The 26,826-nt window shown below is 43.0% G+C and overlaps 1 protein-coding gene and 1 long non-coding RNA gene across 8 annotated transcripts in view; one reads left to right on the forward strand and one right to left on the reverse strand.

Moving 5' to 3' along the window:
• The window catches only part of SNX10 (sorting nexin 10), a 75,678-nt gene extending 72,626 nt beyond the window's left edge, over positions 1 to 3,052 (forward strand). For all 7 annotated transcript variants that reach the window (XM_060632757.3, XM_060632754.3, XM_060632759.3 and 4 more), the window contains 2 exons: positions 575 to 787; positions 1,259 to 3,052. In XM_060632757.3, the coding sequence (XP_060488740.1) occupies positions 575 to 787; positions 1,259 to 1,340 (295 nt within the window). In that variant the 3' untranslated portion in view covers positions 1,341 to 3,052. The remainder of the gene's footprint in view (positions 1 to 574; positions 788 to 1,258) is intronic.
• LOC144614936 (uncharacterized) lies at positions 625 to 5,658 on the reverse strand. The gene is made up of 5 exons (XR_013553250.1): positions 5,576 to 5,658; positions 5,208 to 5,291; positions 4,827 to 5,091; positions 4,391 to 4,593; positions 625 to 732 (listed from the first exon to the last, which is right to left on the reverse strand). It is a non-coding gene; the product is annotated as an uncharacterized LOC144614936 (long non-coding RNA).
• Positions 5,659 to 26,826: the final 21,168 nt, after the last annotated feature.

The raw sequence follows: 26,826 nt of genomic DNA on the forward strand, positions 1-26,826 counted from the left end.
TGGAGAAATTTCTCGCCGATTTTAGGTATTCAAAAAAAGCCACCTCTCAACTTAGCTGTTGTAAACATGTACATAAGTATACTTGTAAAGTTTTAAAATGTAAAACATGCTGAGAAACGTATTGACTTTTTAAATATAATTTTTAATGGCAGTGGAAAGTTTTGATGTTTGATGACAGCCTAGCCAATAAAGATCACAGAACAGACATGCTGGTTGGCAGTAAAAAATTTTTTTTAAGTAGAATAAATTTCTAGGACTATCAGCAGAATCTTTCCATAATTAATCCACACGGTCATAACAGATGGTTAAATTGAAGAAACGTCCTTGAAGTTATTCTTTTAACAGATGTTGTTAACTATTAGCTTCGTGTTTTTACTCACCTAAATTTCCAAATAATTGAATAAAAGTTAACATATGCTTTCATCCTTTTAATAGGCAGAGTCTGTAATTGATGCAAAGTTTGCCATAGTAGAGAAATTATAGCGGTGGCACATTTCTAACGTTTCTCCTCTCTCCTACCCTCGAATTGTCCACCCCCGTTCACCGAGGATGTCTCCTTGTTTCTTTTGCCCAGGGTCCTACAGAACGCGCTTCTGCTCTCGGACAGCTGCCTTCACCTCTTCCTGCAGAGCCATTTGAATTCGGAAGACATTGAGGCCTGCGTCTCCGGGCAGACGAAGTACTCGGTAGAAGACGCAATTCACAAGTTTGCCTTGATGAACAGACGTTTCCCTGAAGAAGATGAAGAAGGAAAAAAAGAAAATGATATAGATTATGACTCAGAAAGGTATCGCCTTGCATTTCGAGTTAACGTGTATGCGTCTGTATGATACAGAGCGCGCATGTGTGTGCGCATATACACGTACATGTGTGTATATGCATAGGCACCTCACTGTTTTGTTGATGTAATACTAAGATAATGAAAAAATTAATTGACTGAGATTTTATTGAGCTGTGACAGCTCATCATAGTAGTCTTCACACACACCTCCACACTGAATTAATGAACGCAGTAGAAATTCAATTATCTGCATTCTGATTATGTGACTTTCATTTAGTCAGACTTGAATTATTCGCGTTTAAATTATCTAGCTAAAAAAATATCCAACTGCACTCCAAATGGCTAATTAAAAGTCCAAATTTCCTGTCTCTCTTTGTGACTGGAGATAATTAAAGTTCTCCTCTGTTACTCAGGCTTTGAGTGTGTTGTGAAAACCAATTTCCTCTTTTTATTATTTTCCCCCTCTCTTCTTTTCCAGTTCATCCTCTGGGCTCGGACACAGTAGTGATGACAGCAGTTCACACGGATGTAAAATGAGCACAGCCCCGCAGGAATCCTGAAAAAGAATTCTGATGTTACCATCTTCGGAATAGTGAATTACGTCCAGTCGTGGAGAAGCAAGCTCACTAATAATAGCTTCTTACCTAACGCTCCCTGTCATGATAGTAGGTATTTAATTAAAGACGTTGGGTTGTTTATTAGTGGTATTTTTATGTTGTCTTATTTTGGATAAGCTCCTGTAAAAAGCTAAAGGCCCGCGAATGCAACTCTCCTTTGTAGGCAAACATTATCGGTAAAACTAGATCCTGTCCTGAACTGAAATGCCACATACATTTAGAAGCACCGAGTTGGTTTTGCTGAATTTGAAAAGATAGATAAATAGGCAGCATTGAAAATCCAGAAAGCGCCTTCCTTCTCGTGTCAGTGGGACAGCGTCAGCATAAACCCAGCTCGTGTGATCTTAGCCAGTATGAAGACTGACGGCATCGACCGGACGGCCTCTTTCAGACATGTGGCTGATGTTTTCTGGGCACCTCCCCTGCACTGGCAAAACACTTCGCTTTGGGTGTTTGAAATATTTTAAGAAGCTTCGCCTTTCCAGTATTTTATTTCATACGTAGATGGAAAATGTACCTTATGACTAGAGACATGGTAAAATAATGTTTACGTCTTCCATGAAAACAGAAATCGTGCTCGTAATTTTGCTCATACTTGCAATATATAGATTCAGAAATACATTTGCATTGTTCACATTAAGCTTTAACACCTGGTTTCTGGAAACAGGTACTGTGGTTTCATTACCGGCGTGTAATTAGAATTCCAGGTTGACTGTTTTCTGACTAAATGTGCAATTTCTTATCACTAGATAACTTTCAGTGTCAGTGGTGGTTACTTGTTACTTATTTTTAAGTTACAAGTGGGATCTTATAAAAAGTAATACATTTAATGTTTTCAATAAACATTCCCATCATTTAGAAAAGAATATCAACTTGCTAATTTAAGAATTACTCATTTTTCAAGAGCCTTTCTTTTAAGGCATCTGCCTGAGGACTGGCGCAGTTTAATAAAATGTCTTCTTTGTTAGTGGCCCAAAGATAAAATGTCTTAGATAAACTACATTGAACTTCAAATTTCAGATGAGGCAGCGTTTCCTTGAGATAATTATCCAAGTTTCTTCTCTGTTGAATGGTGTGAAGCGTCTCTCAAACTACCGGGAAGACACTTCTACGTAACTGCGATAACTTGTTGCTTTAATTAAATGTTACCTCACCTCATTTTAACTGGGAGTTTAAAAGTGACTGTATTATTAAAAAGCCTTTGAAGTGCTCGTAACTAAGAACAGAAAATAAATTAAATTTAGAACAAGAATGATTTCCTTAAGTTTTCCTTTTTTGTTTTTGTTTGGTCCAAAACATTATTGAACTTTTGTAAATATTTTTATTTAATGTATCTTGGATCTTGTTATTTTATCATCTAAGACTCATTTTAACACGGGGGCGGAAAAGATGGAGCAATTTCTTTTTATCTTGCTAACCTGTGAAGTTTGCCATCTAGCCATGTAAGAGCGATCCCCAGCTTGTTTGGCAATATGTGTCTGAATTCACATTATTTCTGTTTTACAGCAGTTTTCAACAGCATGTAATGTGCCACCAATTGTCATATTTTTAGATGATGTAACATAGCCATTAAAGTTGATATTAAGTAATGCCTAATACTGTGGTATGTAACCTTCACATGATCATCGTTTTCACATTAAACATGAAAAAATCAAGTTCAGTTTGTTGGATCACTTATTTTATAGAAGAGAATACATTTTTTTTTTTGACTTCCACCTAATTTCAGGGTGTTTTTGAGCAAGCAGTAAATTTTAATGAGAAACGTGGGTAAGATTTGGTTTACTGCTCAGTATAGTTGTACACATTTGAGGTTTTTAGCCTTGGGTTTGGTTGTTTTGTAAGCACTGGCTTCTCATTTTCTGCAGCTGAGATATTTAGGTAAACTTCAGCCCCCAGTGGCCTTCTTGCTATGTTCAAGTCTCTTATTTTTCTCTGGCGTAATTTTATAAAGCTTTCTTTGGGAAAAAAAAGTAGTTACTAAGTAACTAAATTAAGTCGATGTGTATTTAAAACTATTTTTAATGTAATCTTGGATGCTTTATGATTTACATACAGCAGAACTGTATTTCCCTGGCTAGTTCTTAAAGGGTAAATGATTCACCTATAAAGCCAGTTTGTGTGTTTTGTTTGAGAACTGGTTTTATATATAACCCAGAGGTGTCGACAAGGAAAGTCAACAACCTGTTACTTAGGGCTTCTTTAAAGTCTCACTTGGAAGAAAGTGACTTAGATTCTAGTTAAAATTACAAGTTTTAAAAATTGCCAAGGAAAAGCAGAAATGTTTATCTTTAAATAGTTATGTCCCTTAAGATATTAAATATCTTGCAGGAGCTTTTCAAGCCTAATGCACATTTTATTGAATAATTAAATACAAACAAGTGATATGCAATAACCTTACTGTAGTAAGGTAAAAGAATAAAATTTCTTTTATGGCTATTGAGAACATAAACAAATTCATTTAGCCTCGCCACAATTACAGTTATATCCAACAGTAAATTGAATGTTGTTTTGAACTCCGTTTTTTTGGTGCCTTAAGGATTTATCATTATGGAGCTACTGTGGTACAAATAAGGTTTTTAGTATTTCAGCTATAAATGGAAGACAGTTTTTTTCACAAAAGGCCTCTACAGTTTTAAGACAAATATAACACAACAAAAGCTTATTCTCTTTCTAAATAGTTGCCCTCTTAATACTTAAATTGCTTAGTTGGTGTCCTGTAAATCCAATGTAGCATCTTTTCAGTGGAGGAAAACCATTAATTTCAACACAATTTTCTGTTTTTGTTTGGAATATAGACCTTCTCTTCCTTTATTATATAGACACATTTTCAAGTACAAAACGCCGTCTGAAATTAATTACTGCAATTTGACATTCAAAGCATAGATACAATTTTCTTTGCAAATAAAGGTCATAAGAAATACATTTTAATAGAGGGAATTCAAAAATTTTAGAAGAATGTAGGTAAGCAACATTTTAAAATTTGAAATATTTACTAAGGATTTTGACTCTGTTCTTTGCCGTATGCATCTCACAAACGAGTCACCATTGTCCCTTTAAGTCAGACACAATTGCTGTTCACTCTTGTTGGAAACTTTTCTGGATCATTGTTATGAACACTGCCTTGGACAGTCATTTATTTCAGCTGCGCCAACTCTGGTAATGATCATTTTCTCTGTCTCCAAAATTCCAAAGACTTCTTTTCAAACGATACAGAAGAAAAGAGGGGAAAAAATTCAGCCACGGTTTTCTGCTGAAAGTAAACTCTGGTCTAAAGACACTATGCAAATGGCTTATGCCAAAGAGGCACACACCCTTTCTCTCCCCCACGAGAAGTGTAGACTCATCCCCAAACCCCACACCGCTTGTCTTTGCTGCTGCAGAGGCACAGCACGGGCATAACTTGTGGTTGTGTTTTTGTTAGTTTCTTACCTCTGGGTCTTCTTTATAGCTTTGCCCCCACCCCACTGGCGGTGGCGCTCCCGCCGCTGCACCCTCGGCCGCCCGTTGGCTGCGGCGCCTCGGCGGCCCGCGCACACTCCCCCGCGCCGCGTCCCGTACACGCGCGCTCCCGCCTCCTCCCGCCCGGGCGCTCCGCCGGCGGCGGCTGCGGCGGCGACTGGGTGGCAGGTAGCGAGCCAGCCGGCCTCGGTCCGGTAACCCATGGCAACCGCCCTGGTAACCCATAGCAACTGCGCTGCGGAAAGAAAGAGAGAGAGAGAGAGAAAAAAAAAAGAAAACCCGGGTGGAGGGGGGCGGTGGGTGGCGAGTGGGAACAACGGCCGCAAAAAGACAGCGATTTACAGCACAAACCTGCAGCGCCCTCTCCCCTGCCCCACCTGCTGCCAACGTGGGCACCACGAGGCCCCCTTCCCAATGTGAAAATGACGACTCTGGCTGCTTGAAAAACAATAATAAAACATAAAAATGCAGAGGGGCCTCGGAGGGTGGGTTTGGTGTCGGAGGGGCGGGGGGAGCTTTGAATAGCGACGTCCCCACCGCGGGCCTCCGGGCTCGGTGGTCTCCTGGGGCCCCGCTGGGTTTGGGAGCGCGCGTGGAGCCGCAACTCCGCCGTTCTGGTGGGTTTGGGGATGGTTGGGTCGGGGTCGGCCGCGCCGGAGCCGCAGCCGGGGGAGGCGGCGGCGGCGGCGGCGGCGGCGGCGGCGCTGCCCCGTCTAGACCTGAGTCTTTGTTCTGCAAGATGCTCGCGGCGCTGCGGCCCCCGGCCCCGCCGGCCGGCCGGAGAGAGGGCGACGACGTGCCGCCCGGCCTGGAGGCGACGAGGCCTGGGGGGTACGGGGGGGGCGGCGAACGCCCCGGGGTCGCGGCGAGGCTGGGGCGAAGCCGGTGCGCTCCGAATGTCTGCGCACGCACCGCACCCGTTAGTTAACCCCTTTCCTCTCCAGTCTCCCCAGGACCTTAAAACCTGCCGAGCGGACGCGCCGTCGCCTTAAACTCGCCTCCTCCCGTTTGGAGAGGGAGGGGACGGTCGCGCCTGGTGGCGGGACTGGGCCTCGGGATAGAAGCGCGTGCCTCCGGGTCCAGAAACGGCCCTGGGTCAGAGTTTAATGTCTCTGTGTGCGGGGGTGGGGGTAGCGGGGTAGTTTAGGAACACGGATCCTCCACCGCTTTAGGCTGCGGGCCCAGAAGCGGGGCGGGGGGGGGGGGGGCTGTTCTTCGCCTGGAAAAAAGAGGCGCGCGCAGATGGCATAGCCGGTGCAAGGCCGTCGGAGGACAGAGGGGGGCGCTGCGGGGCCAGGGCGGCGGAGAGAACACGCAGCCTCGGGTCTGGCTAGTTGTCCGCGTGGTGGAGTGAGTGGCGTTAGGGGTTCCAGGTCGGAGGAACCTGCGCCCCATGTAGATTTCACTTTGTGCTTAGTGGCATCGTCTGCTCGCTAGCGTATTCGCAGAACCCCCAGCCCTCAATGAAATGATGCAGGAAATAATACCAGAGACTCGGTCCTTCAGTACACAACACCTAGGCACATAAAAGGCCATTCCACAAGGACATGTACCGGAGTGAAGACCGGCTGCCCTAGGAAGCTGGAAGTCCACAGTCTACGTCTAGTTCAAACGAGTTGTGATTCCAAGCTCATTTTGATGCTTTAGAAAGGAAAACGTTTGACCTGGACGATTTTTTAACTCCTTTGAGATCTTAATCCTCAGTTATTTTCCCTCTGTAGATGTGTCCCAGTTACAAACCCAAATAGCAAAGCCATCAGCAACATCTTTTTTTATGGCAAAGATCTACACACGTATGACACGCATTCGTTTGTACCATGTATGTTCCTGAAGAAGTGATTAGATCAACCGTGTTTTATATATCTAACTTTTGCTGGTAGACAAAAGGGAATCTGGCTATGTAAAGAGTGCTATTTTAATCCTTTCATCAAGAAAAGACTCTCCCAAATATATATTTTTGCTGCCACGGATCCTCGGGAAACTTGGTTCATTTTCACAAATGTGCGCGTTCTGGGTTCCACTGCCTACTGGGCACTTGCTACAGAGAGACCCTGTGAACCTTTAGAGGTGAAAGGTAGCTCCTTGCACGCCTGGGGATCCATTCAGTACCACCCCAGCCCTCTGCATAGTGGTGTACTGGGAGCCCTGTGCTTTAATTTAATTTTTTTTTTTTTAACAAAAGCAATTACAGAAAAGTGCAAATTTAACGTGTGACATTTAACATTTTGCCGTGGCAGGCAGCCTCCACTTAAATGGGGCCTTTCTGCAGAACAACAGGAGCCAAAAGGCCTTGTGTCATGGAGTAATGTAAGACACAATCTGGGCTGCAAACGCACAATGAATCGGGAAGGATTTATGTAATTAATTGACCAGTCTTAACCTGTTATCGTGATGTAAGGAATTTGGAACTCATTAATTTGGGCTCTGACAGATTTCATATTAGAGCTGGCAAATATGGATTGAACCTCTTATTCTTGTAGCAGCTGGAATTTCCATGACAGTGAGGATTAGTGAGGAAGACCTATTGCTGGAGTCAAACTGCCTCTTTGTAATCAGTAGCCCTGCTCTGCATTAAAGGGATAATGGAAAAAAAAAAAAAAAAAAAAAAAAGGAAGAAGCGTATTACCTGGCTGAAGAAGCCGAAGGGGCTTCACTCTGCTGGTCTGTGTGTTAAGCTCAAGCATTTGCAGTGGAACGAAAACATTAATTGCAGTCATAAAGTTAGGTGGTTCCCTAAGCACCTTGAGAGAATGAGAAGGTAAGGGGTCTTAGGGTCGGGTTTGGTATTGTTGTCCAAGTTAAACGGAGTTAAAAGACGGAGCCTTTGAATTTCCTCTATGTGAGCACAGGGACTGTATGAAGAAGAATCTAGAAGTCTTCTGAGGGGCAAATTGTATTTCTTGTCATATCCACAAATGAGTAATTCAGAGCCTTGAAGGAGAGGCTGGCTTTCTCAGGAGTCACTCACTGTCTCCCGGTCAGAGCTCTTTCCCGGACCTCACGAAACCCAGAACTCACGTAATGAGCCTTTCATTGATAATCTAATCTCTGTCCTCTTCACAGCATATGATGTTTAATGAATCACCCATTTGGAAATGTCTGAAATGTCTGATTTCTTTTTTGAGATTTTAAGAAAACCCAGTAAAAACCTTACTTTCATTACCCCCTGCCCTTGACAATCAGAAAATTGCTAGGTTGAAAAAAGGGTCTCAAGATTAAACTAAATGCCTTTTCTTTTCCTTCCTTTCACAATAGTTTTCCCCTATTGCTGTTCTATGTGATAAGGTTAATATAACAACTGCCGTAAGGATCATTAATACAGGAAGATAAGCAAAGTTGCACGTTTAAAACATTTTCAGGGTATCATTTGCCTCCTTCTGCTGATAAAGAAGCCTTTGGTAACAAATGCAGAATGCAGGCACTGAACATTTAACTGTTTAGACAGACAGCCCAATTGGCCTTTCCTAATCCATTATTATTCATAAATACTCTTCAAATTTGCACCCTGACTGCTCTTGAAATGTGTTCTTTAATTTGTATATTACCTGGAAAATGTTTTCATTCAAACATAACTTAAATTTTAATATAATAGATACTGTTATAATAGAAATCTTCACACAAAAAAAAACCCAAAAAACAAAACAAAAAAAAAACCTTCCCTTCCTTTTTTGTGCTGTCTGGATTCCAACTGAATTCCAAAGTAAGTAAGAATTTTCCTTTTAGGTGGCGATGATGGGATTTGATCTCGCAACGAAGTACTTGGTGCAAAGATTTGTTTTGTGATTATCTTGTTAACAAGTGATTTCTTCAGCTTTGGTTCCGTTTAAATGAATGCATAAAGATAAACACTAGAAATTGCCATCAAAATATTAATGTTATCTTTCACACTGAGAGCAACGAGAGAGCTAGTAGTTGTTATTAGTATTATTATTTCAGTGGGAAGGCTGTGAAGATAAACAGTTGATATCAGCAAGAGTTGGATAACTAATATAAACCATGACAAGGGCGATTAATAGTGTATATAAACACACTTCAGATTTGTATACATGATCTCAGCTCTCACCTACGGATTTCTTTGTGGTTTTTTTTAGAGGGGTAATTTGTTAAGTTGGCAATTACAAGGTTATCAACTCATGTGCTGTGTGTACTGTTTACATATTGGAAGTATGGAACGGACATATTGAAGCATGATTTGTCTGAGAGAATGTTGACTGGAAGGAAGTCTGATGAATTGAGTTCTGACTCTGCCATTAGCACATACCCAAAGGTAGCTCCCAACCCCTCTCCACTGCAGTTTCCTCATCACTGCAGTAAGAAAATTGGATACAGAATGTCTTTAAAGGTGTTAATAAGTGTTACTAAAAAAAGAAGGAAGGAAGGAAGGAAGGAAGGGGGTTGGGAAGGAAGGAAAGAAGGAAAGAAAAAGAAAAAGAAAGAAAGAAAGAAAGAAAGAAAGAAAAGAAGGAAGGAAAGGGGTTAAGTTGGAGGTTTCCATGGTCAGTTACATTTCAGACACATTGAGTTAAACAAAATTTAACATTAATTTTTCTGCAGGACTTGTCAGTGCCTTTCATATGTTAATATGCACTGTGAATCTCTTAAGTGTACGTGTGTGGGAGGGCGTGGGGGGGTGGCTTCTCTATGCAGTTTCCTTAACCTGATTTGAAGAAGAAAATCTAAAATTCCATGATATTTGATTCTGTAATACTTTGGATCTCTTCCCAGAATGAATGCACTTGCATTCACCCCAGGTGTCCCTGAGGTGTGGTGTGTGAGGGAAGTGTGAATATCACTAAGTAAAAAGGATTCTCCTTCAGAGAGCAAGTTCTATAAAGAGGCAGGGAAAATGGTAACAAGTTTAAATCTTGGTTTCACTGCTTACAAGATAAGTGGGAATAGGTCACTCAACCTTACGGAATTCGTTCCTTCATTTATAGCGTGAGGATAATAATACAACGAGAGGCTGGATGTGAATTGCTGATGAAGTCACTGCGGGTTCCCTTGGTTCAGAAGGGTCTTTTCTTTTCCCCTCCCAATGCCTCATAGCTTGGCTAATTCCTACTAGTTATTCAGGACTCATGATATGTCTCCTATGCGCTGATGGCTGAGGTCTACTCTGAGGGCATCCACTACAAGTCAGGTGCCCTTTCGTGGTGTTTCTGTAGCAAGACCCACGTATCCCCGCGTGACTTTCTGGTAGCACTTCTCCCTCTGCTCTTCATGATTGGTCACCCGCCTGTCTGTTCCTCTGTTCAGGCAGAAGCTCCTGGACGGTGAGGAACGCATTTCATTTCTGCCTCCCACCCCCCTGCCACCCAGCACCAACCTACAGTTTAATACGGAGCACGTTCTGGAGTCAATGATGCCATGTGGTGGGCAAAAGGCCTGTGGACCCTCTTAAGGCTCCATTTCCTGTGGCAGAACCAGCAAAAATAGAAGAGCTTAGAGAATGCAGCAGGTAATTCAGAGACATTTACCTCCTTGAACTTGGAGACTTTGGTCATCCTGACGGTGCATGAGAACCCTCATGCACAGTGCCTTGTTTCCCAGTTCTCTTTTGCAATAGGCCTTGCGATGGTAATATAATTGTCCACTCGTGAGGTCTGCCTGGCGGGTCAATAAATGCCTTGCTCGACATTACTTTTTTCGTTGATCAAAGAGACCATTCAATGAAACATTTTGATGAAATATTTCTTCTGGCCAACTCGGTTCTGACAAGACACTGTGCCTAGTGCAGTGTGTCAACAGTAGAGTGACATCCAAAACAGAGTTGATGATCGAGTTGAAATATTTGACTCTATGGGGCGCCTGGGTGGCTCAGTCGGTTAAGCGTCCGACTTCGGCTCAGGTCATGATCTCATGGTCCATGAGTTCGAGCCCCACGTCGGGCTCTGTGCTGACAGCTCGGAGCCTGGAGCCTGTTTCGGATTCTGTGTCTCCCTCTCTCTCTGACCCTCCCCCGTTCATGCTCTGTCTCTCCCTATCTCAAAAATAAATAAACGCTAAAAAAAATAAATTAATTAAAAAAAGAAATATTTGACTCTGTGGACAGGTGAGCCTTTTCTCCAAATGTCTGCAGCTCTTGTCATATAACCCTACATAAAGCTGAAGCCCAGACGGAGTTTTAAAGTTTTACTAAAGTCTCCTAAAACAAACACCAAAGGAATCTCATTTTAGCCCCCTACACTTTCTCTGTCTCTCTCTGTCTCTCCACACACACACACACACACACACACACACACGCACCCCTCACATTCCTAGTCAGTTTCTTTCAAACTTCTGGCAACTTGGGCGTCTGTCGAGACTTCCAAATCCCAGCCCACACTGGCTCTCGTCTTTCTCCCCTTCTTTTCGAACCTGCCCTATCCATTCCTTGCTCTTGTGTAAATTGGTGAAGACAATCTCCGATCCTCCCGGTTCCTACCCACACTACCACTGACTCCAGCCTGCGCAGCCAGCCCTGGGGGGAGGGGGGCTGGGGTGTGTGTGTGTGTGTATGTGGGTGTGCCGGGGGCGGGGGGGGGGGGCAGAGGGCGGGAGCAGGCTGGCTATAGTCGCCAGGTAATTCCCCCTCCCCTCCCCTTCCCCCATCGCAGAAGTGAGCAGAGGAAACCCACAGTCTCACACTGCCAGGACAGCTTTCCTGAGACTCCCAATTTTTTTAGGTTCAATAACAACAAAGGGTAGTTCGCACCCCATTTCTATGTTCCTCTCTGTAGGTCTATCAACCAGTTTCATCCTCTGACCTTCAGGGGAATTCACCTAAAGCCACAAGTGTGAATGGTCCTTATTTCTAAGGACCATTGGGGAAAGAGCCTGTGTCCTTTGGTAAGGGGTAACAACTCCTTTTAGAAAATTAATTTTAGGGGCACTTGAGTGGCTCAGTCAAATTTAGCATCCCACTCTTGGTTTCGGCCCCGGTCATGATCTCACGGTTCATAAGTTCAAGCCCCGCGTCGGGCTTTGCGCTGACAGTGTGAAGCCTGCTTGGGATTCTCTCTCTCTCACCCTCTCTGCCTCTCCCCTGCTCATTCTCTCTCTCTCAAAATAAATAAAAAAACATTAAAATTTATTTTAAAAGAAAATTATTTTCAATCCGTGTGCCTCATGCTACGTGTGAAGCCCAGTCTATGGCCAAATCCCTCGGGCTCCAGGGAAATGTGTAAGAAGCCTGGCGGGAGTTGGGGGGGGGTGGGTGCAGCACTGGAGCGTGTATGTCCTTGAAGTACAGAAATTCAGAAATCCTGCAAGTGGTGTTGGACTGTGCCAGATCTGGGGAGGGGAAGGCCAAACAGTTCCACGGGTTGGATGCAACCTACGGGATGGTTTCGAATACAACCATATTTTATGCAAAAAAAAAAAAAAAATTAAACTTTTTCTTCACTTTTCATTCTCTTGTTGAAATGTTCTCAACATCACTCTTTCATCCTAAGTTTTGCTGTAAGAATCTATGGTTCTTTTCTGAATCAAATTTGCCCATAACTGTGGTAAACTGTAGACCGGCAAACTCAAACATGACATTCTTGTAAGGGTTTTGACAGTGAGCTGTGTCGTGGGCGAATTAAGGTCGTCTCAGTGCAATCTAGGTATCTGGGGGGCTTGTGGAGCCTGACCTGCAGAGGAGCAGAAAATGTACCCGTAGTAAACATGTATTGAGCTGTAGCACCCTTCTGACCGCGAAGAGAACCAGAAAGCAGTAAGGGGATGGTGAAGGCAGGCGAATTATCCTGTCTGTTAGAGGAAAGCAGGCTGCTTCGAAATAGAACGTAAGTAAATAAGGAGCTGGAGTTGGGTAGAGAACACTAATTATAAGAAAGAGAGCCCAAAGTGCAATGGCTCCAATGAGTCAGAAATCAATTTCTCTTCCAGCCACTGTCCAACACAGACCAGCAAGCCCGGCTCCAGGAAATCATTCAGGGACCCAGGCTGGTGGAGTAGCTCTGTCACCCTCCACACTTGCTTTCCAAGGTTGCCCCTTTCCTTCCTGTTTCTAGCCAGTCCGATGGAAAGGCTAGAACAACTGGGGTGAGTGCGTGTTAATTAATTAATTATGTTTTATTTTAATTTATTTGGATTCATCTGCCAGTAGGAATTTTCAAACACACCCACAGGTAAGGATAATGTAGTATAATACACTCCCCCCCCCCCCCCACCCCGTACCGCGGCCGTGCCCGTCACTCTGTGATTAAGAAGCTATCTGAAAGTGGCAGCCGTCACCACACCCGTCGCTTGGCAAGAACTCAGTGACCCGGCCACATCTAGCTGTAAGCAAAGCCGGGGCAGTCTCCAGTAGGCGGCTGTGTGCCCAGGAGAGTGGAGGAAAGTGCCCCACTTGAGGCCACAGGATTTGAGAGGCGTCCTTGAGAAAGGCCACAGAGATCGAAGTTAAGTTACTCAAGGAAAGACTAAGGACATTTCTGCACTGCGGTGAAATCCAAATGATGACAACCGTGTACTGCTGATACCTTGCGAAAGGCCGAGTGTGAGTCTTACCCCTTGAGTTTTTAGCAAGTGCAACATTTGCTGAACGAAAACAGAACGGCAAAACGAAGCGGCTTAGAGAGGCACCACCGAATCTTGCTTTTTTCTCACCTGCGTAAAATTAGCTGAGATAATGATTTTAGAGGAGAGTCAATATATATGTAAATTATGAAGGTGGTTTATTTGCTTCTGCTGTTGGAGTCTTGCCTCTTCGGCGTTAAAAGGTGTGTGTGTGTTTGAGACTTTACGTACCCTCGTGTAATAAAAAAAGAACAAGACAGCACAGAATTTCAAAGGAGCACAAGAAGAACTAGTTGAAACTAGCGTCATGAATCAATTCGTGTCAAGAAACATTTACTGAACTTGTACTATATTCAAGGATTGTCCTGGGTCTTGGGGATACCATGGTAACAAACAAATAGCCCTTGTTCTCAGGGGCTCTCAATCGGAGGGCAGATACACATGGAAGCATCTGACCGTAATACGGGATAGAATGAACTAGGTGCCACAGTCGAGAGTAGCAGGCAAACATTGCGTTACGTGCCTACTGCGCATTGTCTTCCTGCAAGCATCTTGATTTTCCTCGGGGGGCATCTCTTTGCTCTCGGTTCACAGTGGAGCTGATTCAACCTCCCTACCTAGAGGGGGCGGCCACCAGCCTGGCCAATCAGAGCAACGGTATTTCCCTGGCCCAAGTGATTGGCTCAGGGGTGGGCACATGACTCTACCAGGACCAGTGACTTTCGTGCAATTATGGAGGAAAGAAACTCTCTTTCGCCTTCTGGAGTGGCTGGGTGAGGGTGTAAGCCCGGAACTCTGGGATGCCGTCTTGCCACCGTAAGGGGAGCCTGCCTGAGAATGAGGAGAGTGATGCCACGCGAAACAGAACAGAGCTGGGAGACAAGAGAGTGGGCCCTGATGACGTCATGTAAATATCTTAAGTACTTCCCAGCTCACGCACGGCAGGAAGCACACCATTCGCTGATTTATTCATTCATTAACGCACTTGCTCACTTTCCTGATATTGTTGCATTTAATCCCTGTAGCATTAATATGAGTAGGTACCATTATCCCCATTGAATAGATGAACCTGCTGCTCATTGATGGAGGAGATGGAATTGAACACAGGTCTGTTTATAAACCCTTAATCATTTCCCTCTGTGATTTCCCCAGACACAGCTCTTAAGAAGAAAATAGGTCTTATTGACCAATGAATTCCCTTAGCACCCAGAATAGTGCATTTGCTTCAGAGGTCCTCCTGATACATTTATTGACTCAGGAGGTGCAGGAGGAAGAGGAGGAAAGGGTGAATGACTTTGGGGTGTGGGTACAGGAAGAGATGGTGTGTTTAGGAGTGCCAGCGTGGGGTTGGAATCAGGAGAGAGGTCAGATGTGGAAATTCAGAAATCGTCTGAGAGGAGAATCGCAGAGGTCACCTCTGCACAGATGTCTGGCCAGTGAGGCCTGCCTTGACCCCCCAAGTTGCAATCTCGTCTCAACTCCCTGACCCGGCCGCTCCCCTATCCTTCTCTGCTTTCTATTCTCCACAGCGCTCACCACCTGTATCTCTTTTCCTTATCTATTTGTTTTATCCGTTTTCTCTGCACCCACCCAACAGTATAAACTTTATTTGTGCAGGGAGATCGCTGGTGTGCGCTGTGCTATCCCATGGGACTAGACTAGGGTGTGGTACGTTGGAGATGCATAAGAAATACTTGTTGAATGAATAAACGAAAGAACAGAAGTGGATGAGATTGCTCACTGCTGGCGGAAATTGAGAGGAGGGGACAGAAGTCCAAGGAAGAGGAAATCTTGGAAGAGACCGAGAAAGTCTGTGAGGCAGAAGGCCAATCAATGAGCGATTCCCGAGCATAATGAAAGCAGAGGGTTTCAAGAAGGCAGGACTGAGCAGCAGGGCCAAATGTTGCTGGGAGGTGAAAAAGGGCCACTTCCATTACAGTTGGAGTGAATTCTCTTTGTAATGTTGCTCAGCAGCTACCTGTGGTAGCACCCGGGGCTCAGTTGATCGTGAGAAGAGGAGTTCCAGTCCCGTCATTTATTAATGATGTGAACCTCTGAACATCAGAGCCTTGCTTTCTTTACCTGTAAAGTGAGTACAATACCGATCCTCTCTCCAAGCATGATTGTGAAGGTGAGCGGAATTACTCCATGTGAAATGCATATATATGGGTGAATTATTGATATTATTACTGATTTGCAGTGAGTAGACTAAATATATAAAAAGAAAGTCATGAGAATTTCTATAACCATTATTATTTTTTTAAATTTATTTTTGAGAGAGAGAGAGAGCGAGCGAGCAGGGGAGGGGCAGAGAGGGAGACACAGAATCCAAAGCAGGCTCCACAGAGCTGCCAGCACAGAGCCTGACGCAGGGCTAGAACTCCTGACTGAACTGTGAGATCATGACCTGAGACGAAGTCAGACACTTACCCGACTGAGCCATCCGGGTGCCCCATTTCTATAACCATCATTATTTGGGACTAATCGGTTTCAAGACAAAGCAAAATGCATGGTGAGTCCCGCTGTCATTTTTCAACCATCATGCATATTCATTTGAAAGGTAGTACATTGCATTTATGAATTTGAATTTGGGGCATTTTCTTCGTCATGCCTGTTTCCGGTTTTCCATGCCCCTTCTTGCTCAGGCTGCTTATGCAAATACACAACCCCAAGCCAAGAGGCAACATTTCAGTTCTCTGTCAATTGGGCTGGAGAGCTGCACGCTACCATTCTCTTCCCCTGCCCCCTCCCAGGGCGTATTGTTTCCCACCCTCTGTGGCTGGGAGGTTGAATATCTCATGTCTTTCCAGAAAATCACTGATTATATTTATGCATTAGCTTTTGACATGGTAGGCTTTGAGTTAGATTTAGTCCTGGTGGCTGAAGGTTCAACGTTTTCTCAATATTTTCCTCCAAAACCACAACCATAGTTGGCAGCAAAGAAGATGAGGGATGAATAGGCTTCCATGTTGCTTGGTTATAGATAGGGAGATGCTGGCCGAAATTTGCAAGCATTTGCATATATACAATTGTCTGTCTGATGTTTGCTTCCATGCTTGCTCTCCTCCTCTGCCCCCTGTTCTCTTTGTGCAGTGAATTACTAATACAAATACAGATAATGCAATTTCTGATCCCAGCCTGCACAGCAGACGCACATTTTGGAAGGTATCTGGGGAAAATGGATAGGCTCTCCTGATCTTGTTGCTTTATCCAGACAAGGAAACGAAGAGGAGAAAGTAATTACAGGGACTTGTCTTTGAAGGCAGAGTGAGTGGCGCTGACAGGGTTTCTTTTCAGAGCATCTTGTAGAGATGCTATTTTCTTGTTAGTACCAGTAGGTATTTCCCTGGAAATAGAGTTTACTTATTAAAATGTGTGTTCCGCAGATGGGACGCTGTCCACAGGAAGCTGAACAAGTTCTGTCCTCGGGGCTTCAGAACAGAGTGGGTCTGGGGGCAGGTGAAATTTGTCCCCAGGACAGCACAAATCCCGGGGGAAGGAAGAAAGTAGATTCAGCCCTGAAACCATCTTTTGGTAAATCACTGCTCCTGCTCTCGCACACTCGGGAGCTACCAGTTTCTTAATGCAGCCGCGTGACTTTGTCGGGTAACTGGAGGTGGTGTGGCTCAGGATCCCAGAGTAGGTGGCAGTGATATCGGGAATGCTCAGCTTGCCTGACCTCAGAATACGTGCCCGTTAGCTATTAGAAAAATCCCCTGAAAGAAAGAGCTGAAAGGCAGCTTTCATTGGAAATATTTTAGGGTAACAACATTTTCGTATACTTATCCCCGCAAGTGAACCCAAAGTTAATACTCTGGTAAGTGAGCAACTAAAATGAGGCCCATGTTTTCTTAAATAAACAACCAAATGAATCAACAACGAAGTTCTAGTTGTCAGTGTGCTATATAATGTATGGCATAACACGGCCACCTCCTGTTCCAAAAATGTGTTATCAACTCCATACTTCTTTTTAAATAATCTTTGATTTTACCTATCGTTGACCTTTTCTCATATGTCATGTATTAAACACAAATTCTGTTTGTGTGAACAGGTTTCTAAACAACCCAAGTTTGTACTGACAGCTGTATGAAAAGAGCAAATATTTGCTTTTTATTTCGTGTAAATATGTGCATGCTGTAAACCAGACGGGGTTAAAGACACTAAGATTTTGTCTTTCACTGCTCAGGAAGGGACAGCTAATCTATATCAGAAATAACTTTAGATGTAGAACTGTGAAAAATATAGACCCCCCTCCCCCCACTGGTTGAAATGACATTAGTAGAAAAAAAAATTAGCTGAAAAGGGTTATGAAATGTTTATTTTGTCATGTAACTTGAAATATGTTGGGAACAGAATTTTTAAAAGAGAGAAATGGTCTCGAAAACTGTTCTAACAGCTATTACTCTCCTGGAAATTAGTTCAGTGGTATTACAACATTTTAAGTAGACATATATGAAATGATCGAACTTTACAGTAGACCGGGGTTAAGTAAAACACATTGATAGTATTATTTTAGATCGAGTAGGTTCATTCCTTGAAATTGCTGGTGTTAAGGAACTCATTGGGCACTTGCTGGGTGTTTGCTTTTTTTCTGTTCTTTGATGGCACAGCCTTTATAGCTCATGATGAGGTAGGTCGAGGTACACTCTTCCCACAGCAGTTTTGTGGTGGAGAGTAAATGAAAGAAAATTTCTCTTAAAAATGAAAACAGTGTTTATCCTCACGGTGCTGTTGGACTATACACTGTGGAGATTTAAGCGAGTGTGTGGAATTCATCTGGAGATATAATGGATACCAATCTGGGTATGAAATATTAATCATGTACCATATTGCTTCTGTTTGGATTCGTGCTGTCTGCCATTTTAGATGGGGTTGTGGACGGATTTCACCCCTGACTCATTTCCTGTTTCCCGATGCCTACGGTGCAGTATTGCTGGGATATGTCAGCCGAGGAGCTACCTCTTACGGGAATGACTTATCCCCACATTCCTTTACACAATGAAGAATTAACTGTTCAGGTACAGCCATCTGCCTTATACAACATATTTTATAACACAGAAGGAGAATTTTAATAAGACCTCCAACGGGTCTGCTGCCATTTTCAGAGGGAAAGTCTCCTACAAAGGAAGTGCATGGAAACTCTCAAGAGAAAGCCGTTGAAAACACCCCCAGTGAGAGGAACGGGTGTCATCCCATTTTATTGTCTACCTGTCACCACAGCCCTTGCATGATTCTGACAGGCTGCTCTTTTCTCTTGTAGCCGGTGCTGCTTAATGTCATTTTCTTGGTTGAACATCTTTATTTCTGACTTGTTACAAACCATTAACTAGTTTCCAGGTTTCAGTGTCCTGGATACTTTTGACTAGTAAGTCATTTGGCATAACAAGGTTTCCCTTTATCTTCTTGCTAAAGAAAATCTCTACATGAAATGATCAATGTTCCAATTTTTATGAAACCTAGCAGATAGGAAGTGCCTGTCATCGGATGCAAGGCGTCTTTTCTGAAAGCATATTCTACTTCATGTAATGGAACTTGACAGACACACTAGGTAACCGCTACTCTGTTTGTAGAAAGCTTCAAGCCGTTTAGGTGAACAGCAGAGAATTTTACAAATACACTTCGCTCGTGATGATTTCACATAAACATAACAATACTGGTTTTAATTAGATTTCGTGGATGAGATGTCTTTCAACGTAAAATTCTTTGAATATATTTTTGTAAAACATTCGATAGTTTAACAGTTGTCAATCTCTATAAACACACTTTAAGAGGGTTTGTTACATGTAGTGTTGCTAAAATGAAGACTGCCTGCTCTGAGTGTTGGTATTAAAAATAATACATACAGGGGCGCCTGGGTGGCTCCGTCAGTTGAGCATCGGACTTCAGCTCAGCTCATGGTCTCACGGGTTTGTGAGTTCAAGCCCCGCGTCAGGCTTGCTGCTGTCAGCGTGGAGCCTGCTTCAGATCTGCTGTCCCCCTCTCTCTCTGCCCCTTCCTTACTCACGCTGTCTCTCTCCCTCTCAAAAACGAATAAACATTTTTATTTTTTATTGTATTTTTAACATCTCTATTTTCAAGAGACAGAGAGAGACAGAGTGTGAGAGGGGGAGGGGCAGAGAGAGAGGGAGACACAGAATCCGAAGCAGGCTCCAGGCTCCGAGCCGTCAGCCCAGAGGCCGACGTGGGGCTCGACCCCACGAACCGTGAGATCATGACCTGAGCCGAAGTCTGACGCTTAACCGACTGAGCCACCCAGGTGTCCCACAAATAAACATTTTTTAAAAATACATACGGATGTGTGGCCTGGTGGCATATTGTTAAGCATTAGGAACAACTTAGACTTTAGTTTGCTTTTGCATAAAGCTACTCAGGAATTAAAACTTTAGATGAACTTTTCCTAAATTACTTCATATTATTAACGTTTTAAAACTATACTTTTAAGAAAATGTACTTAAATATTATGTACAAATCTATTAATGCAATGTTGTAGTCAGATCCTAAATAGGGACATTCATTTATTCTAGCCTTATGCACTTAATGGATTAAGGACATTTTATTTTATTTTTGTAAGTAAGCTCTACACCCAATGTAGGCCTTGAACTCATGACCCTGAGATCAAGAGTCACATGTTCTACTGAAAAATCAGTCACCGACCTAGCAATTCCACTTCTAGGTCTCCATCTAAGGGAAATAGTTGAGCAAGTGCATAAGCATATATGTTCAGTGTATGTGGCACTATTTTTTCATTGTGAAAAACTGGAGACAGCGTAACAATCTTTAATGAGGGAATGGATAGATGGACCATGGCACCTCTATAAAATGGAGCCCTATATTGTTGTTTAAAATACGAGCTACAAATGTACGTGGTGATACGGGGCATGTCTTTGATATATTGTTGAGGGAAAAAAGCAAATCGCAGCACAGTGATGTAGAGTGTGATGCCATTTTTGAGGGCAGGGGGAACTCTTCCTCCCCATCTCCTCTATCTTTATCTATTTATTTATTTAATTTATTTTTTAATGTTTATTTTTGAGAGAGAGAGAGAGACAGAGTGTGAGCCGGGGAGGAGCAGAGAGAGGGAGACACACACAGAATCCGAAGAAGGCTCCAGGCTCTGAGCTGTTAGCACAGAGCCCAACGTGGGGCTCGAAATCGTGAATCACGAGATTATGACCTGAGCCGAAGTCGGCCGCTTAATTGACTGAGCCACCCAGGCACCCGTCTTCTCTATCTTTAAATGAGCACAGAACAGTCTGGGAGGTTACTCATCAGACAACCTCTATGTGTAAAAGCATGGGGGAAATAAGAAGAAAGCCCTGATCTTTTGCTTTATATGCTTTCATATTCCTTGAATTTAGATTACCTGATGTTTTAAGATGCTATGAGTTCCCTTGGCAATCTAATTAAATAATTGACAAAGGAAATCTGATGTCATAGAAAGGATAGGACGGAAAGAGGTAAATGTAGCTACTTGAACTTTCTAACAAAGAAGCATGGCTTCCTTTTATCCAGTTAGCTCTGGCACTTAGAGCGTTTGTGTCTCTCCATGTATTTTAACAGAACCTCAAAATCTGGGTGCACATGCTGTCAGCCCTGGGTGTACGTCCTCCCAGGCAGTGGCACTGGTCCTCAGTCGGTTTCTTCGTGCTGTATTTCAAATCGGCTCATAAATTATTAATAGTACATGTGTAGGTCAGAGACACACTAACCCTGACAATCATCCCATAATATTCTCTCTTTAGCATCAGAAGAGAAGAGAAGGGAGAAATCAATATGCAACATCAGAGGTACATTTCACATAGATATGGTATATGCACTTAGAAAAAAAGAGTCAGATCTTTACAAAAACCTGTCAGCCTGGCATTAATCTTGTGTTATGAATAATGTGGCTATCTATGAATCTTTAATATTTTTTCAATGATGAAATTGTATGGTATGCTCTACCAAAGCAAATTTGATAAAATGTGAGAATGGTTTGATCAATGAAGATGTTGCTATACACGAATAAAAAAAATTGAAACCCAGCTCATCAAAGCAGAAAAAGCTATACTTTGACCTCAGAGTGAATTTTCAGCCCCAGTAAATTTAGTTCCACCATTATCTGTAATGCCCAGATATTATTCTTTAAACAACTTATAAAATAATTGTTTGGTTAAAACCACCAGCTCACTGGAAACCAAGCTATATACTACCAACTACTAATATGGGGCTGTCTCCTGGCTTATAATAAAATCCATATTTGAAAACTAACAAACACACAGATTAATGTTTCATATATAAGAGAGAGCAGTGCTTGAGAAGGATTGTGAATCCAACGGCTTGTTAGAAATACTGTTACATTCCATTTTTTTGCCCATGAAGTAATCCTGGAATAATTTGCTCCAGGTTTAATTTTCAATGAAAGTAAGAAAAGTAGATCAAGAACTTTGCTTATGAAATTTGCCTAACGAAGAAATTTTCATCAGTGCTTGTTGAACTGAAGATAAAAATATAGTTTGTTTCTACAGATTCGAGGGGAATTAACATGTATCTGATTGTTAATATTTGATTCTTGTTTAATTATTTATGATATCAAGGAATGAATCTGTCAAGTAAATAATGAAATGCGTACATGCAGCATATGTAATTAGGTTAGGTGCATAAATCCAAAGTGTTCACTTTATAGTTGTCAGTGTAAAATTTATTAATAATGAGAACTGTTAAGTGAAGAAAATTCTTAACACAGTCTACCTCATTAGTGTGGATTATGGCAATTGTTGGTCAAAGGAGAGGAGGCAAGGGATAGAGAGGAGAAATATGGCCTCATTTTCTTAGTTGTGCCTCAATTGTTGAAAATATTAGTGAATTGGAGCTCCTTTTCCTTTCTGATGTTTAGAAATGTACAATATGGGGGCGCCTGGGTGGCTCCGTCGGTTAAGTGTCCCACTTCGGCTCAGCTCATGGTCTCAAGGCTTGTGAGTTTGAGCCGCGTGTCAGGTTCCGTGCTGACAGCTCAGAGCCCAGAGCCTGCTTAGGATTCTGTGTCTCCTTCGCTCTCTGCCCTCACCAAGCCCCCGCAAACATAAATAAACGTAAAAAAAAAGAAATGTACGATATGAACAAATGAGTTGTAGGTTTGAGTGAATGCCGCCCATGGAATAAATCTATTATTCCATTCTGGAATAATTCCAAACAATTATTGAAGGGGGAAAATTCAGCTGACCTTGAGAAGTAAAAACCTACTTTCATGATTGAACTGAAAGACTCTATTCTTAAAATTTGGCTTCAAATTCACCGTGAGGGTGACATGATGGCCAGCGATGCCTTGTAGCTGTGCTCTTCTGTTTGTCCCTTCTTGTGCTGAATGGGAGTGTGGGGGAGAAGCACCTTGTCAGGGATGCTCCTCACACCCTGGGTTGGCCTGGACTGCTGGGACGTGTCATGAAAACAGGGATCTGAGGAGACCCGAGGTACCTGTGGGTCAGGATGTAGGTAGTGTTGGGCTGGTGGGGAGGACACCCAGAGGATAGAACCTACACCCTGCCCTCTCGGGGACCTGGCTGAGCGGGTGCCACCTATAAAGACTTTGACCTGATGACCTGGTTAGAGTGAGTTCTGTCCTTAACGTCAATCATTAATGGCATTTTGTGGTGTAAAGGACAGGTAACCAGAAAACAAGATGATGGGACCCTACTCTGCCACCAACTAGCCCGGCAACTTCCAAAAAGTTCTCCAAACGCAAGGGCCCTCCTGTTCTTCACTTACCACATTAGAGGGCTGTCGTTCTGGATTGCGTGGTCTATGACTCACAGAGATGAGGTCGAAATACATCTGTTTTTGTGCAAGCAGTTCCACGAGCTTCTTGAAAAAAAAAATGGGGGAGAGAGGTAGTATTATTATACGGACATTCATCATCTGACTGGGTATTGTTAGAGAGGCGGTTATACATTTATTAGAAGATGGAAGATATCATCACAAAAGGAAGCCCATGTATTATTTTAGTAAATGATATGAATCTCACCGTAGCCGCCACTAAAGCGTTTCTTGCCTCACACATATGGAAGTTAGGATTGGAAGGCCTATTTAGGGTAAGGCGGTGGCATTACAAAACAAAGAATATTAGGTTGCCATTTTCTACCTGCCCTGATTAAAACGAGAGGAATGGTTATTTAATAATTGTATCCTCAAAAGCTTCTGTGGTTTACAGGTTTTCAAAAGGGTAATACTCTGGTGGCGAATAGTCCAGTTACCAAATTATTTGCAAAACCAAAGGAATTATTTGCTATCCTCCTGACCTCAATTCTCAGATCTCGACAACCTAAAGGATTTAGGGCAGAAATGGCTTAATTCAGCCAAGCGTTAATGTTACTGAAGGAAAACCCCTATGTGGAGTACATAGCATGGCTACTTATTTAGGAGAAAACAATGCAAAAGAGCAAACATGATTCTACCACCCATGAAGAAAATTATCGGTTGAATTTAGCCAATCGGCTATTGATGCAATTAAAATATACCATTTAAAAATATTATTTAAAAGTTTATTTATTCATATTGAGAGAGAGAGAGAGAGCGAGCAGGGGCAGGACAGAGAGAGGGAGAGAGCGAGAATCCCAAGCGTGGAGCCCGACTCGGGGCTTGAACTCACAAACCGTGAGATCACGACCTGAGCCAAAATCAAGAGTCAGAGGCTTAACTGACTGAGCCACTCAGGAGCCCCTAATATGTCCCATTTTTAACACATTTTGTAGAAAGGACAACTACAAGAATAATCTAAGTGTGACTGTTTCTAACTTTCAAATAAACCATCATAATTTGCATGAAAGAGATGTTGTCACTTGCCCACCCAACCAAACCTCCCTTCTTGCTTGGGGTTCACCCCTTTCCTCACCCAGTCTAGAATATTGAGAAAAACAAATTATTTTTTAAGCCGGTAAATTTGGTATGGTCTGCATGCAGATGAGATGACTGGCTAAAATCTGCCGTTTGTTCTGATGTTACCTGTCCTATCCCTTGCCTGCTCTCCCAATATAACCCAGGGATAAATCCCGGTTAGTCACTGGTGATGATAATCTCCTCTCCCTTGCCAGTAAAAGTTTGGAGATGTGATCCAATTCCGGCTAATGACATATGAGAAAAGATCATCTGAGATGCGTCTGGTGTAATTTTCCTAACTCTTCAGAGGAAATGAAAGGTTAGAACAGTCCCACTTTTTTGGCTGGTCTTTAGCATGTCTTGAGGTGATGCCTGGAACTTTGGTAGCCATTTTGAGACCCTGAGGAGAACCAGCTAAGGACAATGTCAACAAGCTGAGGCTGGCGTGGGTCCTTGACAACACTAAACATTATGGAGACATTGAATTAATCGGCCTCAGCACCTGCCACTTTGAGACTTCCTATGTGAGATGCTACATTTTCCTTGTTACTTGAACTAGCAGGGACAGCTTTTCTATTACTTACATTAAAGTTGTCCTAGTAAAGGGGCGCCTGGGTGGCTCAGTCGGTGGAGCGTCTGACTCTGGCTCAGGTCATGATCTCACGGTCCGTGAGTTCCAGCCCCACGTCGGGCTCTGGGCTGATGGCTCAGAGCCTGGAGCTTGCTTCCGATTCTGTGTCTCCCTCTCTCTCTGCCCCTCCCCCTTTCATGCTGTGTCTCTCTCTGTCTCAAAAATAAATAAACGTTAAAAAAAAAATTAAAAAAAAAAGTTGTCCTAGTAAAAACAAGAAGTGCAAGAAACTTTATCATATCTAAGAGAACATCCTTAAGTTGGGAGTGAGGTTTATACATTCTGCTGATAATATATATAACCTATTTGATTTGTTTGCTTGAGGATATTTAAGGCCTATGCTATTTGGGCATGTACATTACTTTTAGAATACTGGGTGTCAATAAACTCAAAACATAGGCTAAATATTACTGAGAACAAATACTAGGTAACAAAATTTTCTGTCATTAAATGTGAGGAAGGGGAAAAGATTTGGGGAGGAGGTCGTATTTAATCTGTACCTGAAAAGGGCAGTGGTATTTGAATAGTTGGAGATGGGGTTCGAGGGCTTTCTAGATAGCATGGGCCATGAACATACTAAAGTGTCTGTCATGGGAGAGAAAATGCAAGAGTACGATTTAGGGGTATATGATGTAGACAGATAAGGCGAGAGCTGCTTAGGTACAGATTGTGGCATGTCTTGAATGCCTTGCTAATGCATGAGGGCTTCTTTTCCTCAGTGGTGGGAAATATTAGAGATACTTGAGCTGTTCACCATACTTGATTCTGGATGGATTGTTAAAGCACATGGTATGTATTTTATGTAGTGTTTTTTTTTGCATATTTTAATGAAAAGTGTGGATTTTGTTGTTATTTATTTTGAGAGAGAGAGAGAGAGAGAGTGAGCATGTAAGTGGGGGAGGGGCAGAGAGGAAGAGGGAGACAGAATCCCAAGCAGGCTCCACGCTGCCAGCACAGAGCCCAACGCGGGGCTTGATCCCATGAACTGTGAGATCATGAGCTGAACCGACGTCAAGAGTCAGACAATTAACTGAGCCACCCAGGCACCCCCAAAAGTGTGCGTGGTTTTAATGAAACAATAAAAATCAATTTTCCATTCTAATGTGGATTCTATATTTTAAAGCATCTGCCAAAGGAAACTACTAAGTGCCTGGTTACGTAGCCATCGTTTTTGAAAATGTCCCAAACCAGATACACATTCTCTAAAGACACTACTTGAAGGCTAGTAAGCAACATTTCACAGGGGGTCAAGCTCAGACACCTGCGTGTGTGTGTGTGTGCGTGTGTGTGCGGGACAGTTAGATGGAGGGTCTGATGCTGAGAGGGAAGAGACGCCTTGCCTGTGTAGACAGAGGAATGTCTTGAAGAAAAAAAGGGGGTTGGGGAAAAGCTGCCTAGTGCCTTGACACTGAGTGAGGTTGGAGGTGACTGTCCGGGAAGAGAATCTGCAAAGGCGAGGTCTCATTTTAAGCGTCTGTGCAGACACTTCAGTCATTTTACTTCATTTTACCGATGAAGACAGGTAAAGAGACCAGGGAAGAGACCTGACCAAATTTCTGGGGGGGGGGGGGGTTCCCTTCTTTACTTCTTTATATTTTCTCTCGTTCCCAAACAGGCTTCACTTAAACATACCCCTGAACGAACATGAGGCAGCGTGATTTCACTGCTGGTAGACATGGGAATAAAATGAGACTTGCCTACACTTTAGCTCTCTCATTGTGTACTGATGAAGGGACTCCATTTTAGAAAGGCTCCATCTCTGCTGTTTTTCTGCTAGAAACGATTTACTCGTGTTCCACATTTTGCTTCTGAGTAAGCCCAAAAAGCTACGTTCCCAATTCAAGGGGGGAAGCAAGACAGTTAATCCTTCTCCGAGTTTTGTCATAGGCTTCACAACATGTAAGAAGAGAGAGCCAGATCCCTGACATGTTCCAGGACATTAGCTTCAAACAAACCTCAACCTCAATACCCCTACCTTCGATCGTT

This window comes from Panthera onca, chromosome A2 (genome assembly GCF_046562875.1).
Source record: "Panthera onca isolate mPanOnc1 chromosome A2, mPanOnc1 haplotype 2, whole genome shotgun sequence".
Lineage (NCBI taxonomy): Eukaryota > Metazoa > Chordata > Mammalia > Carnivora > Felidae > Panthera > Panthera onca.